Here is a 15,755-nt window from a genome sequence, read left to right as displayed (position 1 = left end):
TTCCATTTCCCCGCGGCTTCGCCACTCGTTTTGGCCCTCGTGCCCGGCTTTCCGGCGAGCCCACCAACAAAAACCGCCAGCTACGCAGGCTATTAAATGTTATTTTCCTTGCAAGTTTGTTATTAAGTATAGTTTTAACTCTGCAAAAGTGTTCTTTACAATTTCTGCATTTCTCGTCTTGTTTAATTTGACCAGATCTAAACCAAAACTGTATAAAAATCTAAACAGAAAGTCGTTTTGAACGAACTATTATTGCGAAGGAAAATATGTTGATGCAGGAACTACGCAAACGTACTTCGCTTGATAAGTGTCAGATGTGTTCTTGACAGGTAGGTTTAAAAGTCGTGCAGATTTTAACATTTTAATTAAAAAACTGTCCGCCTATGGCTTAGCCTGTTCACAGGCTGTAAATATAATATTGCAATTTGAAAAACCTCTCCAACATTTCTATTCAAACCGTGTATTGGACTTTTGAAAAAGAAAAGAAAAAATCAAGGTCCTGTGGAAATACCAGGTAGTGACCATAAGTAAAAACCAATCTCTACAAATATATTTTTTCTTTTTTTGTGTCGTAGTTTTAATGCGACTTTTGTAGCGTACGGGATCCCGATAAAAATAAAGTGGCGATTTTCAGTGCGATTCGGGTGCGATCGATATCTCAGAGGTCATTTTGCAACTTGGCGCCAATTTGAGGGGACTTCCAGCAAATTTTGCCACACAATTGGGTCCCTATTTTGAGCGGAAGTTCATAGCGACAATGTTGTCAGTGCACGTTAGGCTTTTTCAACAATCCGGTTGAGTTCCTGGCTTTAGCTGGTTTAAGCTTGTAAACCGGCTATATTTGCAACGGATTTCCCAAAAAATCGCCTCGATGCACCTTTTTACTCTCCAAACAGTCTTTGAATAAGTATATTTCAACTGCCCCATCCCCTACCCCCGGGGATAGAATAAGTGCAAAAAAAAATACCCACCCCCGGCCCTGGAAAATCCCCACTCCCTGGGTCCTCGGGGGTGGATGGCTACGAAACAAACGGCAAGGAATCAGTTCGTACTTAGTGAATCAGCCATATTGTCACATAGGACCACTGCAATAATCTGTTATATGAAAGGAACAAAGTAAACTTGTCAGAAAACAAGATATAACGTACTATGTGAAAATGTGGTTCATCGGCGAAGACACGATGACTCGTGGATGGCTATGCGGGAACCATCTCCGCTCATCTAGAATCAAACCTTTCCAGAAACATGGGGTCAGTGTTTTCGTTTGGGAAAATCCGAATGATCTGGATATTACTTGGATTCCTCCCATCCATCCCCCCTCCCCCTTCCTGGTAAAAAAAGGCAATGTAAAAGCGCAGGATACCAAAAGGAGAGGGTGGGGTCCGTGGAGCCAGGAACGGATTTCGAAGCTTTGTTCTACTTGGAGCCCAGACATGAGAGTGGGTAAACGAGCCCTGGCCCCAGTTGTTTAAAGTGCTGATAACTTTATCGAGTGGATAAATCGCTCTCCAGAAAATGTATTAGTTGGGTTTGATTGTATCCGCTGGATAGCGATTTATCCACTCGGTGAAGTTTAAGAATTATCCGCTCTTTGAAGGAGGCGCGGCCGGAGGTGAATGCATTGCGCACCCAGATGTCACTTGACATCCACTTGACAGCTTACCTTTTTTCCCTTTTCTGCATGATCGAGCGGGTGGTTTCTGTGGCCTGTGGGTAGTTTGTCCTTGTTACTCTTCACCTTGCCATTGGTTTGGAGGAAAGCCACAGATAAAAGTAAATTTGACTGAACAAGAAGCTTGTTAAGGTGGTAAATCTGAAAATTTATTTGAAAGTTACTGGGGTGAACTGCGAAGGTCCGTTCGTCAACTCTCACTGATCGAGTCCAGCGCCATGGGCTGCTTCAAAACAACGAAAACTTGGGCTCAAAACCTCAAAGTTGGACCAGAATATCGACAATATACTGTCCAGTTAGTTCGACATATCGGTTGCTGTTGCGAAGAATACCGTATCTACGTGAATGGACATGAATTGGATCACCATACACTGACTTACAATCCTTGCAGCCCTCTGTGTTGCGCCGGTGGGCAGTTCGAATGGGAGCAAGATGGACACGCATTCTTACTCATGTACAATTCGTTGTCGTGGCAAAACTGCAGTGGAGGATTTCGGCTGTTTATAGACGGGATAGACGTGAATACTGGGCGAGAGTTTTCGTCGTTTTGGCGTCGCCGTGGATGGCAAATAGTCTTCCTTGGTCTGGTGATACTCTTGATTGGTATAACGCTGTCTTTGATCTTCCGCTACGCTTTGGATGCAAGCTACATATTTCCTTTTGCTTATGCCCTGGTAATCAGCGGTGTGTTTTATATTTTGTTGGGGTTTATTCCTGTGTTGCGATATCGCAAGCCGCGATACGACAAGTCAGCCGCCGTCGAGTACACATCGAACGCTGTTTGATTTCTTTTAATAATTTGCAAGATGGCAGGAACATTCGTTTGTGATGGAAGCTCCGGAGAATGAACAACCTTGTACATGTACGATTTGAATCCCATCACAAGGATCGGAAAGAACTAGAGAAATCCTACTAAGGGTGTTAGAATTTTCGTTTTGAAAACATTATCGCATTATCAGGCAGGTATATATTCATTTTTTAACGCAACGTTTTATCGGATGAAATATTATCCGTGCATAAATTAGATAAAATTAGGTTACGATAAGTAGTGGTTAGTCCTCGATTAAGTTTTGCATACGATTACCTATCGGTTATGTTATATTCAGCCGTCAGAAAAGTTTATCTTATTGAGTACCGTCAAAAATATTTTTAGGTCGTTGTTTCTTGAGTAATAATTACTAAGAACATAGTACAGTGACTGTTCGGAAAGGGCCTAGGTACACTTTTTTTAAGGCTAAATTTTAAAATTCAACCATTTTAAACAAAAATGGAACAAATCAGCTAATTTTTATGCACTTACAAGAAATTTGTTTCTTGGCAGGTTGATTTCACCACAGAAATGCTTTAATTGTGCCTTGGAAAATTTGGCCCAAAAGCCCATTTAAACAGTTCTCAACATTTGTCTAACAGTTGTTCAACAAAAGTTGAATGGATGTTGGGGATATGTTGGATGAATAGAGTGTTGAAAGGGCTTCAACACCATTCAACATTTTCAAGAACAAAGGATATGTCGAATTGATGTTGAATGAAAGTTTAAACCAATTTAAATTTGATTTGGACGACCTGTTAAAATGCCCCCAACATTTGGTTCAACAAAGTGTTGAACGCATGGTGAACCAAATGATAAAACCGTTTAAACAGGCCGCAAAACAGGACGTTCCTGTATAAAAGGGGCCTGCCCTGGCCATTCTAACCTTCAGTTGTCAATCAACCATCAGAGCCTAAACAACTGACAAACAACATATATTTTTTTCTATGGCCCTTACCGGTAAAATTGGCTAATTGAAACGCTCTAAACAAATTAGAACTTGCTATCTTATATTGTGGTGGTGATATAATGAAATTTTTAGAGGATGCTTGAGTCAACAACTTGCCATGACTGAACAGCATCTAATTTTGCATTGTACGCCCACAAAGATGTGAAATGAAGGAGGGGCTTGTCCTTTCATAGTGGAACTTCTTGTTTTAAGAATGCACACAGGTCCTTTCTGTGGTCAGACTTTTAGCAGTGTGATCCCAGGGAGGGGGGGGGGGGAGCGCCCATCATCTTTACATGGGAGTATCCCCTGATTGAACTAAGAACTATTCAAATGGCTCTGATGTTGCCAACCGTGTGTGGCAAAACAATCATTGCATTGATTTTGATAATGCTTGTGTCATGGACAAAGGTGATTACCGCGTTCGTAAAACACTTGAATCCTGGCACACAGCAAAAATCATCGACGCAGATAATAACTCAAAACCGTTGCCTAGGCAATACTTCATTTTATTGTAATTAGTCCTCATTTCCATTTTTATCTTCTAGCTTTTTCATACTTTTTATTCTCAAATTTTCGCTGTCAATACCTTTTGCCTCGCGTGAATATGTATATTTTGTTATGGGCTATTTAATTAGATGAGTGAAAAGTTTTATTTTATTGTTAGTTATTGTAACAGGTAGAATATGTTATAAACTTTCTTAAAATCCGTTTGCATGGACTTTGTCGTTCGTCGCTCACTTTGGGCACCAAGAAGTTGACTTCTGGCTAGTCTAAATAGTTGTTTCTTATATTTATTTTATTAATTTTCGTTTTTACATTAAATTTGGCCAGAGAGAGCTCAAGTTGTCCACCTTAGGGTGGAGAAAGCCAAATCTAGGATTGATATCATTGTAAAACTAAGTTGTACAAGATATCGATGTTACAGTACAATATTTTGGCTCTATTTACAGAGTCGTGTTCATATTCATGTAATGATGATATTAGACAAAAAAGGTAGCTTAAAGGGAAAGTATCACGCAAATTTGCTGTCATTTCAAAACCCAAAAATGTTTGTCTGTCAGCAGAAACAACGAAATAATTGTCAAGTTTGTTATAAATTATCACTTCAGTGCAGTAAAACTGTCGATTAGTGCCTCTGGCCAGAGACAGAGTAGGTCGGTATGGATTGAAACCTGAAAAATGTTAGGCTAATGTTTTTCAAGTTCTCGCATTTTTGCGCTAGAACATATCACGAGTTGTTCCTTTCAAGAATTGAGTTGATGTCTTTCCTTTCGTCATCTTTTCCCAGAATTATTTGGCAGCTGATTGAAGGTCTCATTTCATCATTTTAACAAAAGATATCAAAAACTCCATGATACTTCCCCTTTAAATACCAATAGTGATAAGATAAGTTGACAAGTTGTAGAATAATAATAATTATTATTGCAAGTCATTAGAGAAACAGATCTATTTCTGTAGAAGCTTAGAGCCCTTCATTTATTCCAGGCTTTAAATTCTTAATATAGAAAGCCTCTAAAAATGATAATTGCAACTAGTTGTTATGATTACAATCATCTGATAGTTGGTGTGAACAGAATTATGTATGTGTTTTTGGAGACTGACATAATTTAGGGACCTTCAGATTTGATCAAAGTACCAGATTGAGTATGAACATGACTTTTCAAAATCTAGGTTGCACAGTTCAGATAATCTCTTAAACAACAATCTTGCAGTCTAGAGTCTCAATATCTCCCGGTAAACAATGGCAAGGAGTGAAAGTTCTGATCATGAGGAAGTGACTGGTTTAAAATTTGAAAGCCTTCCTCCTATTCAGATCTGAAGGTCCCTATTTGCAGCTAGAAGGTCAATGAAGTAATCAGCTAGTCACTGTAGTATGTGTATTAATGCATGTAGGCCAATTATTTCATTAAAGCCAGTACATCTTCGCAGGGAGGTGTCAGCCTTACAGTGGTATCTGCTTTGAGAGACTTGATTGCATTGTTTTTCTGCACCAGGGACAGCCCAGGGGTGGGTTGCATAAAGCAACGTCAATTGTGACTGTTAGCATCAGGTGTAAATTAGTGATAATCATAGATTAGTAAAGTGCATTCGATCTTGAGGCCCTCACATTGCATGGCATCCAGACCGAAGCGAGTCAACCTATGGGACTTCACTTAGCCAGTGGGATGGTGCCCAAACCCTGAAATCGCACAGCTTCCAGAAAGAAGCGACACAAATAGTATCAAACAACATCAAATGAAATTAGTGACATCATCTTGGCTGAAAAAAAAATCTGGGCTGTGCGTCTGACAGTTCAGTCCCACCGACTTCAAGTTTTTTGCCCACTGTCTTCCTCCCCCCACAGTGAACCGACTTATACAACCAAATGAGCTACACAAGTGGTCCAGATCAGAAGAGCTCTTTTCGCATGGACCACTTACGTAAATTAATGACCAACTGTTGAACCAAGATGTTGAAAGGTGCCCTTGTTCTTTTGTGTGGACCTCAGTTTCACTTTGTAACAATGCCCACCTGAATGCATTTATCTCCAGTCTCAAAGGTCTCTGTGCTGAAAAATGCAGGGCTTTAGGCCTCCATGACTTTGATTTAGCTTAAGCAAGTTGGGCCTGGATTAGGTTTAGTTTAAAACCCTGATTCCATTTTAACTAATCAATAAGTTTTTTTCCTAAAGAAATTTGCCCTTCAGTTTATTTTCTTCAGCTAAAAGTCACCTTTCAAAAATATTTTCAACAAAGGAGATGTAAATTATGGTTAACTTGGTGTTAATTCAGCTCACTCGCACCAAGTCGATATTTGTTTGCGAGGTGTGAGAAGATTGGATATGAGTGGATTGAGGCATGAAGGGTGTCATGGGAAGGAAGGAAACCTTCCAATGATAGCCCACGCACCCAAGTCCTCTCATATATATCCAGGGTTTATTATAGAAATTGGCCAATGAGGTTTCAGGGGGCCCATTTTCAAGAAAGGGGGCCTAAAAGAGATATTTGAACTTCGTTGTACACTTTATTCCATGAGAAATCAATGTCTCCTCAAATGTTAATGGTTATTGGACAAAACATTTTCCCAAATGATGAACTTGGCTGCACTGGAAACGCAGTTCTTAATTTGGAAAGAAAATTTCAAATATTCTGTAAAGATGCTAATTTTAGGTAATACACAGAAAAGCCAGAAATCCCGCAAAGCCACACTCTAAAAAATATAAACCCTGCATTTTTGAACGTTCTCACCCCTCACAAACAAATGAATAGCAACTGGCCAGGGTGTGAGCTGTAGTCTGGCATTAATTGGCTTTTGAACAGCAGTGCTCCATTTAGCCAGAATAAGCATTTTTGTCTAGCGCACAAGTAGGGAAATGCTTCAAGCTCCAGGCCATTTTTTTTTTCCTCTGGGCTCTTAGGTTCCAAACACCCCCACCCCCCCCCCCCCCCGCTCCTCTTCCTTTGGAACCTGCCTTTATTGTTAGGTATAAGCACAACTTGGTTATGACAATTATTGTTGAAACCTGGCAAAACCCAATCGATAATAGAATGACCTATGAAAACGCTCAGTATATAAATTATGAATTCAAATAAGTCAGTCAAACATGTGAAACTCTAAGTTTATTCATCAGATGTGAACGATATACCATCAACTAATATTCATGACAAGATTTAATTATTGCCAAATCTAAAATTATCTTGAGTTAATATATAACTATCCAGGCCAGTGTGATTGCTACAAACTGAAACATTCTTAAACAGTTTGCATCATTCAACAGCCCTGCAACACATCGCTAATATTACTAGAATATCAACTAAAAATCAAATAAAATTCACTAAGTTAATCCTAATCTTTTAGTTCTTCTTCATGGAATAAAGTGCAATAAAAAAGTCATCAGAATATAGTTCATTTATTTCATGGTGCTGTTTGTTTAAATTACTGTTGTTCAACCAAGCCAATGCTGACAACTGTGCTTTCCATTTACACAAACCACCCGGATGGAAATTTTCGGCATAAATACGAAATGAGTTAGCTTGTCTTAACAGAAGATGGATAACTGACATGCAAAATCACTTTGACCAGAAGCCTATAATTTCAGAAGTACTTCAAATGGAATGATGCATACCGTTTGATTTTCCAACTGGAATTTCTGGGTTTTCCATGTAAATGGTAAGCACCCCTGTAATCATATCTTTCCTCTGCGAGGGTGACTCTGAAGTGTAAGGGATGAGAATGCTCGTCATCTCTTTTAGGGCTGGTGTGTATCTTATGGATTTTTTTTAACCACTTAAGTGTTCAGGAAAGATTGCCAAAATTTTACCCTTAAAGGTATCATTAATATTTTAGGGTTGCATGTAAAGAAATACAAAATGCTGTCATGAATGTTTGTAGTCTAGACTGATCAGGCATGAGAAACTATCAATAATATCAATAACAGACATTGTCATTTGTCTGTCTCAGAAGAATCCTATCTTTCAGGGGATGTGTAAAGCTTGAGCCACATTATTGGGGTTTCCCTTTCTGCACTTTAGGCCCAACCTCCCTTCTAAGCACCAGCTCCCTAGCTCATCAAAATTATTGTCAACGAGTTTAACTGACGAGCCTTCTCACCCCTTTCACATAGGATCTCCCATTGAGATCTCTAGAAATTCCTTAGCACAGCTTTGCATGGTATGATTGCTCTTGGTATCTCTTACATGAGCTTATTGAGCTGATCAGAGAGCTTCTTTTTGCCAAAATCTCTGATAAATTTTGAAATATTTTGGTAGTAAATGGAAGTTCAGAATTATCGTCAAAACTCAATAGAACAAACTGACAAAAACAAACTGTTAAGTCTATTAACTATTAACTTAACAATACAACAATATAATAAACTTGGGTATATGGAACATCACCCCAAGTTTCACATATCCCAACAGAAACAAGCTCAATTTACTGCCAGAGGCTGTTAGCTTATTCAATCAAGAAATATCAAAATGAATGGACAATGTAAAGTTTCTCTCAGATTGTTCCCTTTCAGGGAGAAACTTTGCAAGTCAATCCAAACATTTGCAGGTCTTTTACCATAGCACACTGTACCTGAAATTCTGTACCACATAATTTTGACTCTTGAATTACTTGTTGTGCGTTTCCAATTAACCCAGTGGAAAATAAAGTACCTTCAACACATGTAAAACCAGACAAAATAATTTCTTTCAACAATCAATCCCTAAAACATTCTATGGATTAAAACTTACCACTATCTTTTAAAAGTATATTTGGTCAGTCTGGCACTATAACCATGAACAATAACTATATCATTTCTATTTAATAAATGTGATGAACGTTCATAAATAACTTGATAAAATATCTTCAACAAATTTTGAGAATTACTTCATTTTGTACATCTTAAATTCCTGTTAGGGGAATATCAATATATGTGATTAAAATACCTATAATTATCACTTTCAAGTACAGTGACATAAGAATTCCTTACAGTGAGGCACAATAATTCTTGCTCTTTTCCAAAGTGCCTCCCCTAATTTAAGAAATCTTTTCTATTAAAAATGTTTTTGACAAACTTTGAAATTTAGCTTGTAGATTCTTCCTTTCATTAATGATCAGGTGTATGTGCGGTTTCGTTTAAGTAGGCATTGTCCTCTCAGAGTCAATTCTTGAGTAATGCACCATGGTTCAAAGCAGTACTTTCTTGTGGTGCAGTTTGTAAAAGGTGATTTTAACATTGAGTCTGTAGATGAACAAGTAAAGTGTCACCATTCAGGTGAACAATACTGAATAGTACTCTTGACTATGTGGTGTTGACGGTTTTGCATTTTTCCATGCAATAATAACCAAGTTTTTTCATTTTCCGTTCATAATAAAAAGGTGGGGAAAAAAACGTAATCAAGTGTTTGCACGAAATCATAAAAATAAGGTGCAGATTAAAAATTTGCTTAAGTTTATGGAGGAAACTGTACAAAGCCCATTTTGAGGACAGATAACTACTTCATTCAATTACTTCAAAAAGAACAAAGTGAGCCAAAATTCAACTGTGGAGCTTACCCCGTTACTTTGCTTAATTCACTCCCAATACCATCAACCGTACCCTCAGTTGTTATGCAGCTAAACAAACTGCATGCAAGGTGGGAAGGAAAGTCATGATCAAATAAATATTTCTCTGGTCCTAATCATCATAAAATTTACACGGTCACATTACCATACAGTGCAGGTAAGAGAACTGTGAACAATGGTCAATTATTTCTGGAATCAGACACGAGATTACTAAACCACACACACTGTAATCCTTAGCAATGGTAATAATTTGTGGTGCATGTGGTTTGTGATTTTTTCTCGTAGTTTGATCACGCATCTGGTTATAGAACAAGGGCTATATATAGAACGGTAAAATTCGAGACTCACCGAGACGCCAAGACACTCATTTCTGAATCCGAGACTGAGACTGGACTATTTTTTTTCAAATCCAAGCCCGAGACAATGCTAATCAAAAACCTGAGCGCAAGATGCCGTGAAATCAGCTTTGCTCTTTTTTAGGTATAATACAACAATTTATGAGCAGAATTTATCCAAGCCTACATGTTTCACAGCCTGCGCGATTGCGATGTTGTGCTGCTTTTCAGTATTCTTTGTTTTGCGTAGTTTTATGACAGTCATTCAGACTTAACAACTTGGCTTGCTAGACTCCGGGATTCAAATTTTAAAATACAAGATTTCAAGACCTGCTTTATTTTTTACGAGCTTGAGATTCTGTGACTCTATTTTGATATGCCAAGATTTCGAGACTCTCCAAAATTTTCCAAGACCCATCATTTTTCAGGGACCATTTTAGACCCCTAAAACAATCAAAATGCCAGAAACAGTTTTTTTCTTAGTCTCATGCACTGTCAATACCAGATTAGCTTGAATAATACTGCTTCCATTACTTTAGACAGATAAATGTTGTAACCTCAAAGTTTGTGATCACGACCTTCCCAGATACCTTGCCTCATTATAAAAATACATTTTTCAATATTACATTTAATTTACTAACATGACAGCGCCCAGTGTTGCACACCACCAAACTCTACTCCTCAAGTATTTTAAAATTTTGAAAACTCTATAATGAGAAATTAAATTTTGTGATAAGGAACACATTTCATATGAAATTGGGAAGGCCTTATTTGATAAATGGCTATGAAAATATACATGGAAGAAGTTCCAAGAAAGTAATTTTAAAAACTTGAGAAATCAGTTTCATGACCTGAAGTCACCAAACAATTGCCTAGTCTGTCATGCCATCTTTACAATATTATTTTATTAACAATATCCAGGCAACCCTTGCATAACCCACTATGCAAGCCAACAAACAAGCATTGGATTGTTCAATGCTATTATTTTGATGAACTGGGCTGGGTGGAAAACTATGCTTAGTAAAAATTTGTCTGTAAAATTCAAATTGCTCAAAATAAAATGTAAATGGCATGCAGATTCATTATCATGTAAGAATCATAGTTCTATATTTATATTTTGATCTTGAAGACGGTGCCTACTAATAACAAAGTGTTTTTGCGCGGTTTATGACTATGCAGGAAAAGCAGATCTTAACACGGGCTACTGGAATCCAAAAAGAAAAATGGAGGTAACCACACATGTTTTAGAGATAATTGAGCAACATTAATTCTAAAAAGTGCCAAAATACAAAACAATGTAATGGAATTTTTTCCCAAATTGAAGCTCAATTATCTCTGAAAAATGCATGGTTAACCCTAATTTTCTTTTTGGATTCCAGAAACCCTTGCCAATATCTGCTTTTCCCACACAGTTATAAGTGGCGCAAAATATATGTGTTTTTGCAGGCACCACTGTTAAGAAACTCGACTTTTTCGGGGCATCACGAAATGCACAGAACGTATGCGGAGTAGCCATAGTAGACACCGTCCTTTAGGCCTAAATTTCAAGAATTGGCCTATGACATTTTCGCTCCTTACACTAGAACTATGTTTCTCATATGATAATGAGGGTGAGGGAGTAGGGTAGGGTAGGGTAGGGTAGGGTAGGGTAGGGAGAGGAGGGAAAATTAGGTACAGTGTATCTTTTCCCCCACCCCCACCCAAAAGACAAAATCAAATCCATGCTTTACCCTAGGGTGCATCATACAGACCGCAAACATGGACATGCAGAAGCTCATCTAATCTCTAGCTTGCAGGACATATCATCTGTAGTACCAATGGAAGAAACCTTGAGCCATGACAAACAACAGAAGTAGAAGCCAGTCCTTGAACTGCAAAGTAGCTATATCGTCCTGATGGGAGGAATAATGTCGCCTCAGATCACTCCTGATGGCTCTCATCTGTTGGACACACTCCTTTTGTAAATCCTTCAGAGGTTGAAACACCTTCTCCAGAGCTGCTGCGTCAATACCTTCCTTAAAACTTGAATCATCATCATCATCCACGCTGCTTGAGTGTTCCGCTTCTGGATCAGGTGTTGAGGCACCTGAGTGGTCCACAGAGTTCCGGCGTGATCCCTTTGCCTGTCCACTGCCCCTTGATCGACCTGATGAAGGACGCTTTCGTTTGGAGATTGGTTTTTTCAAATCTGGGGTTTGGACGCTCAGTAGACTGGTTGTTCGAACCATTGGTGCCTTCAAGCGGTACTGAGTCTTGATGATGCCTTCATTTTCATACTCTTTCAAATCTGTCATTGGGTCCCAAGGCCTCACACTATAAGAAAACAAAAAAAATCAAGTTTGACAAAGGTAAGAGCATTCAATCACCTATAAACAATTTATTTAAAATTTTTCCTTTTACAGTTGCAACAAGGGAAACCAAAGGCTCTTGGTGTGAGTGAACTTGTGAATGCAAAATTGAATAGTGTTAACCCTAAAGCAGTACTTGCATCAAACTACACTCTACAACTAAGGATTTGTTCATGTTCATTGCGCATGCACACATTCATGAGTTAAAAATAAGGGATGAAAGAAAAATATGGTATGATTTGACTGGAATATTTAATTTAAAAAAGTAACAAATCAATATTAGAATAATAATGGGTAGTAATCCCTTGTAAGCCTTAAGGGCTTATTAATTGGAGATCCTCGTGTAACTGGTTAAATTCTCATTGTGGCATAGAGATGGTGGAGTGAGCTCTTGATTAGTGGAAACACCACAAAGTTAAGTAGTCTTAAGCTGGAAATTATGGTAGTGACCATACATGAATTCATATTAAAAAGTCCTGGATAGAAGCAATTAAAAAAGATATGATGACATATTGGATTTTTTAAAAACAGGTTTTGACATTTTAAGGATGACTTTGAATTTCAATTAAATTAAACATTTCTTACAATGTTTCTCACTTATGTCTCTTATATCTTATCAGTTATGTCCTTCCTCTTATGAATACCAACGTCAAGTCACTAGATGTGGTTCTGCCATTCAAGTTAATTTTGTGGAAGAAATCTGAAAGTGTGATTACTGAAATTATTAAATCTGCTGAACTGGTACTTTCCTGTGGTGCAATCCATTTTTTTCAATTTTTCTCAAGAGGAAGTTTAAAATAAATTATTAATAAAATACATTCAGGCTTTGTAGACAGGAAAACCACAACACCTGCTGATGGTTTTCCACAGATCCCCTTTATTATCTGTACACTTATCCTCAATAATAATATTGAAAAGAAAATATCTTCTTTGTCTAGACTGAATTGGAACAGATGCCTAATTTTAGTATCACTTTGAAAAGATATATAAACAGATTTGTATTGATGCCAGAACAACAATGGTTCATTTTTGTTAAAAATAACCCTACTAGGGCATAGAAAAGTGGCATCAATCATTTTTGTCTGCAGATGGCTAGGATGGAAATAGATTGCAACTTGAAAAAACTCCTCCTGTGAGTTTTGGAGAAATTGTTAAAAACTGATTTATAGTTTATTCTTCCTGGGAGAAATCATTCCATATTTTCCTTGTGGTGCTCTAAGAGCGATTTTATGTTAAAGAAGGGGTTCTTTAATTTGTCAAATATTTGAGCAGTGTTCGCCAACATACAACAAAATCACTATGACAGTGCCCCTTTAGAAGAATTTACAATAGGACTCCAGTCATATCTAGCACTTACTCTCTGTACTTGTAAAGCCATCGGTTGATAGCATTAGGAGCAGCTGGATCTCGTTCAAACAGTTTAGGAATCCACTCTTCTCCTGTTTCTCTCCTCTCTCTGTGTCCTTTCCGCTGCGCTTCTTCAAGGACAAACTTCTCTTGTGTAGCTTTCTCCTGAAAATTTTATGGAAAACATTAACCACAAAACTATATACCCAAGCCAATTATTATGGCAAAACCTCAGAGATTCAGATTTAGGCTCAAGTTTGACAAGGAGTCTGGGCACACCTGGCTTCAAGCCAGTGAGCCCATCCCCCATTTTTTTTTACAATATCTCTTTTCTACATATAATCTATTTTAATATCCTGAGAGAGGGTAATGATAGAGAGGTTTAGAATCCCATTTAATATGCAAATAACAAAATTAATGTGAGATTAGCATTCAATGTGTTTTCTTGAAACAAATAAGTACACAGACGAGAAAACTGCAAAACAATTCTGACCTTTGATGCTAACAGAAAACTACTCATTCAATTTTAGTGAGAAACTGAGAACAGTGAGCACTAACTATTGGGTAGACATGGTCATGTGGCCATTTCTGCCGTTTGCCATTTGTTGTACACGTAATAATAAATCTCTCCAACGCTTCCGCATGATTATCACCACCCTTCTCAAAATGCCAATATCAACTGTAACTCCCTGAATGATAAAATAATGTAGTGTGATGCTCAGAGTCAAGACAATGAAAACTGAGCAATCAGCTTTGCTCTTGCGTACAAACACAGGGCAAATGACCTGAAAATTCACTTGCCATTCTGCAAATTCAGCATTCAGGCAACACACTATAGCATTGATATTTTAGGAAATAAGTTATGGCAACCTTAATGTTCTATAAAATAAGTTCTATAAAACTTTACTGATCCAGTACACCCAGCCCCCATCCCCCTCCCTGGTCAGACTGCTTAGAAAATTACAGGCTGAGTCCTTATATCTGTCACAATATAATTGACTAATATTGTGTTTCAATAATAGGGAATTTAAGCAATGGCAACACCAACACCACAGAACAATACGTTTAATGAGGAAAACAATTGCTCTACATATACTTTTAAATTTGGTACATTTGTTTGGGTGCCGTCCTCAGCAAGACAGCAACGTGAGCATACAGTTGTACGACAGTGAATTTTTCATTCTCTTTCTTTACTTAAATGCGACTCCTACCAATTTGGTTCCTGGGTAATTCACCGTTTTTGGACCAGTTGAACGAGTTGAAATAATCACAAAGTAGCACAAATAAAATGAAATGAAGTTATATTTTCAAGTGAAGTTTTTGTTTGTGTTTGCATTGTTGCTGCTTGAGTTCCCTAATGTGAAACAAAGTCAACATGGTGAAACGTTAAATTTGCATCCTTCATCCCAGAATGTCTCCACTCAAAACAGTTACTAATGCATGATTTATCCCACCTGATCATTCATCCTTATGGCATCACTGACATGCGTCCATAATCTGTTTGCGAAATAATCAAGTGAATTGACATAAGACAACACATATTATTAAAGGGGCAGTGCCCCTCAAAATTTTGAAATCTCATTATCTAATTTCCATGTTAATTTACCAGATGCCACCAAATATATAACTTAACTGGGCAAAATGATTCCAAAGCACAAAACAGAAAAAGCAGGTTTTAAATAAACAGGATTAAAGACTGGAAGAGGATTATAGTTAATGAAATTCTGCAGGTACCAGTAGTCCAGAAATTAAAACTACCCTTCTTGTTGAACTTTGCATTTTGTTAGCCTTAATTTTGTCTCCTTAGTTAACATTTCTCCCCAAACAACGATAACGTAATTATTGTGATTATTGATGGCTGAGAGGAATTTAAAAAAATCCATAATAAATACAAAATCGTAACACAAGTTGCAGAGCTCAAATTTAATTTGAAAGAATTATTGCAGGTTACACTGGATAGGAAATGGAAAAACATGTTCCAGCATTGCTGCAATTATTGTTAAAAGTAAACCCTGAAGTTTCATTCTATCTCAAGCCAATGAATGTTTAAAGTCAGCACATACTTTTCCGCCTCAAATTCTCCTTGGCTACTATAATCCACCAGATGCCTTGGTAGTCTCTGTTTTCTGATCTCTGGAGTTGGATCCCAGAACAGTTCAGGCAGAGGTTCCACCTCCTGCAATAACATGTACATAATTTAAAATGCCATATGTTTCTGCACAAAACTACCACCATTAAAGGTGCTGTTACACTGGGCAATTTT

At 37.7% G+C, this 15,755-nt stretch overlaps 2 protein-coding genes across 6 annotated transcripts in view; one reads left to right on the top strand and one right to left on the bottom strand.

Annotated features, from left to right (window-relative positions):
- Positions 1–1,666: 1,666 nt before the first annotated feature.
- Positions 1,667–4,227, top strand: LOC146484637 (uncharacterized). The gene has a single exon (XM_085104731.1). The coding sequence runs from the start codon at positions 1,891–1,893 to the stop codon at positions 2,455–2,457; it is 567 nt and encodes a 188-aa protein (XP_084960857.1). The 5' UTR covers positions 1,667–1,890; the 3' UTR covers positions 2,458–4,227.
- A 4,284-nt stretch (positions 4,228–8,511) lies between these two features.
- The window catches only part of LOC146484634 (oxysterol-binding protein-related protein 8-like), a 41,131-nt gene continuing 33,887 nt past the window's right edge, over positions 8,512–15,755 (bottom strand). For all 5 annotated transcript variants that reach the window (XM_085104727.1, XM_085104729.1, XM_085104726.1 and 2 more), the window contains 4 exons: positions 15,556–15,668; positions 14,947–14,989; positions 13,503–13,657; positions 8,512–12,110 (listed from right to left, as the gene is read on the bottom strand). In XM_085104727.1, coding sequence (XP_084960853.1) covers positions 11,600–12,110; positions 13,503–13,657; positions 14,947–14,989; positions 15,556–15,668 — 822 coding nt within the window. In that variant the 3' untranslated portion in view covers positions 8,512–11,599. The remainder of the gene's footprint in view (positions 12,111–13,502; positions 13,658–14,946; positions 14,990–15,555; positions 15,669–15,755) is intronic.

The sequence above is a fragment of the Pavona decussata genome, unplaced genomic scaffold (genome assembly GCF_977016875.1).
Source record: "Pavona decussata unplaced genomic scaffold, jaPavDecu1.1 SCAFFOLD_32, whole genome shotgun sequence".
Taxonomy (NCBI): Eukaryota; Metazoa; Cnidaria; class Anthozoa; order Scleractinia; family Agariciidae; genus Pavona; species Pavona decussata.
This window is presented reverse-complemented; position numbering and strand designations above follow the sequence as displayed.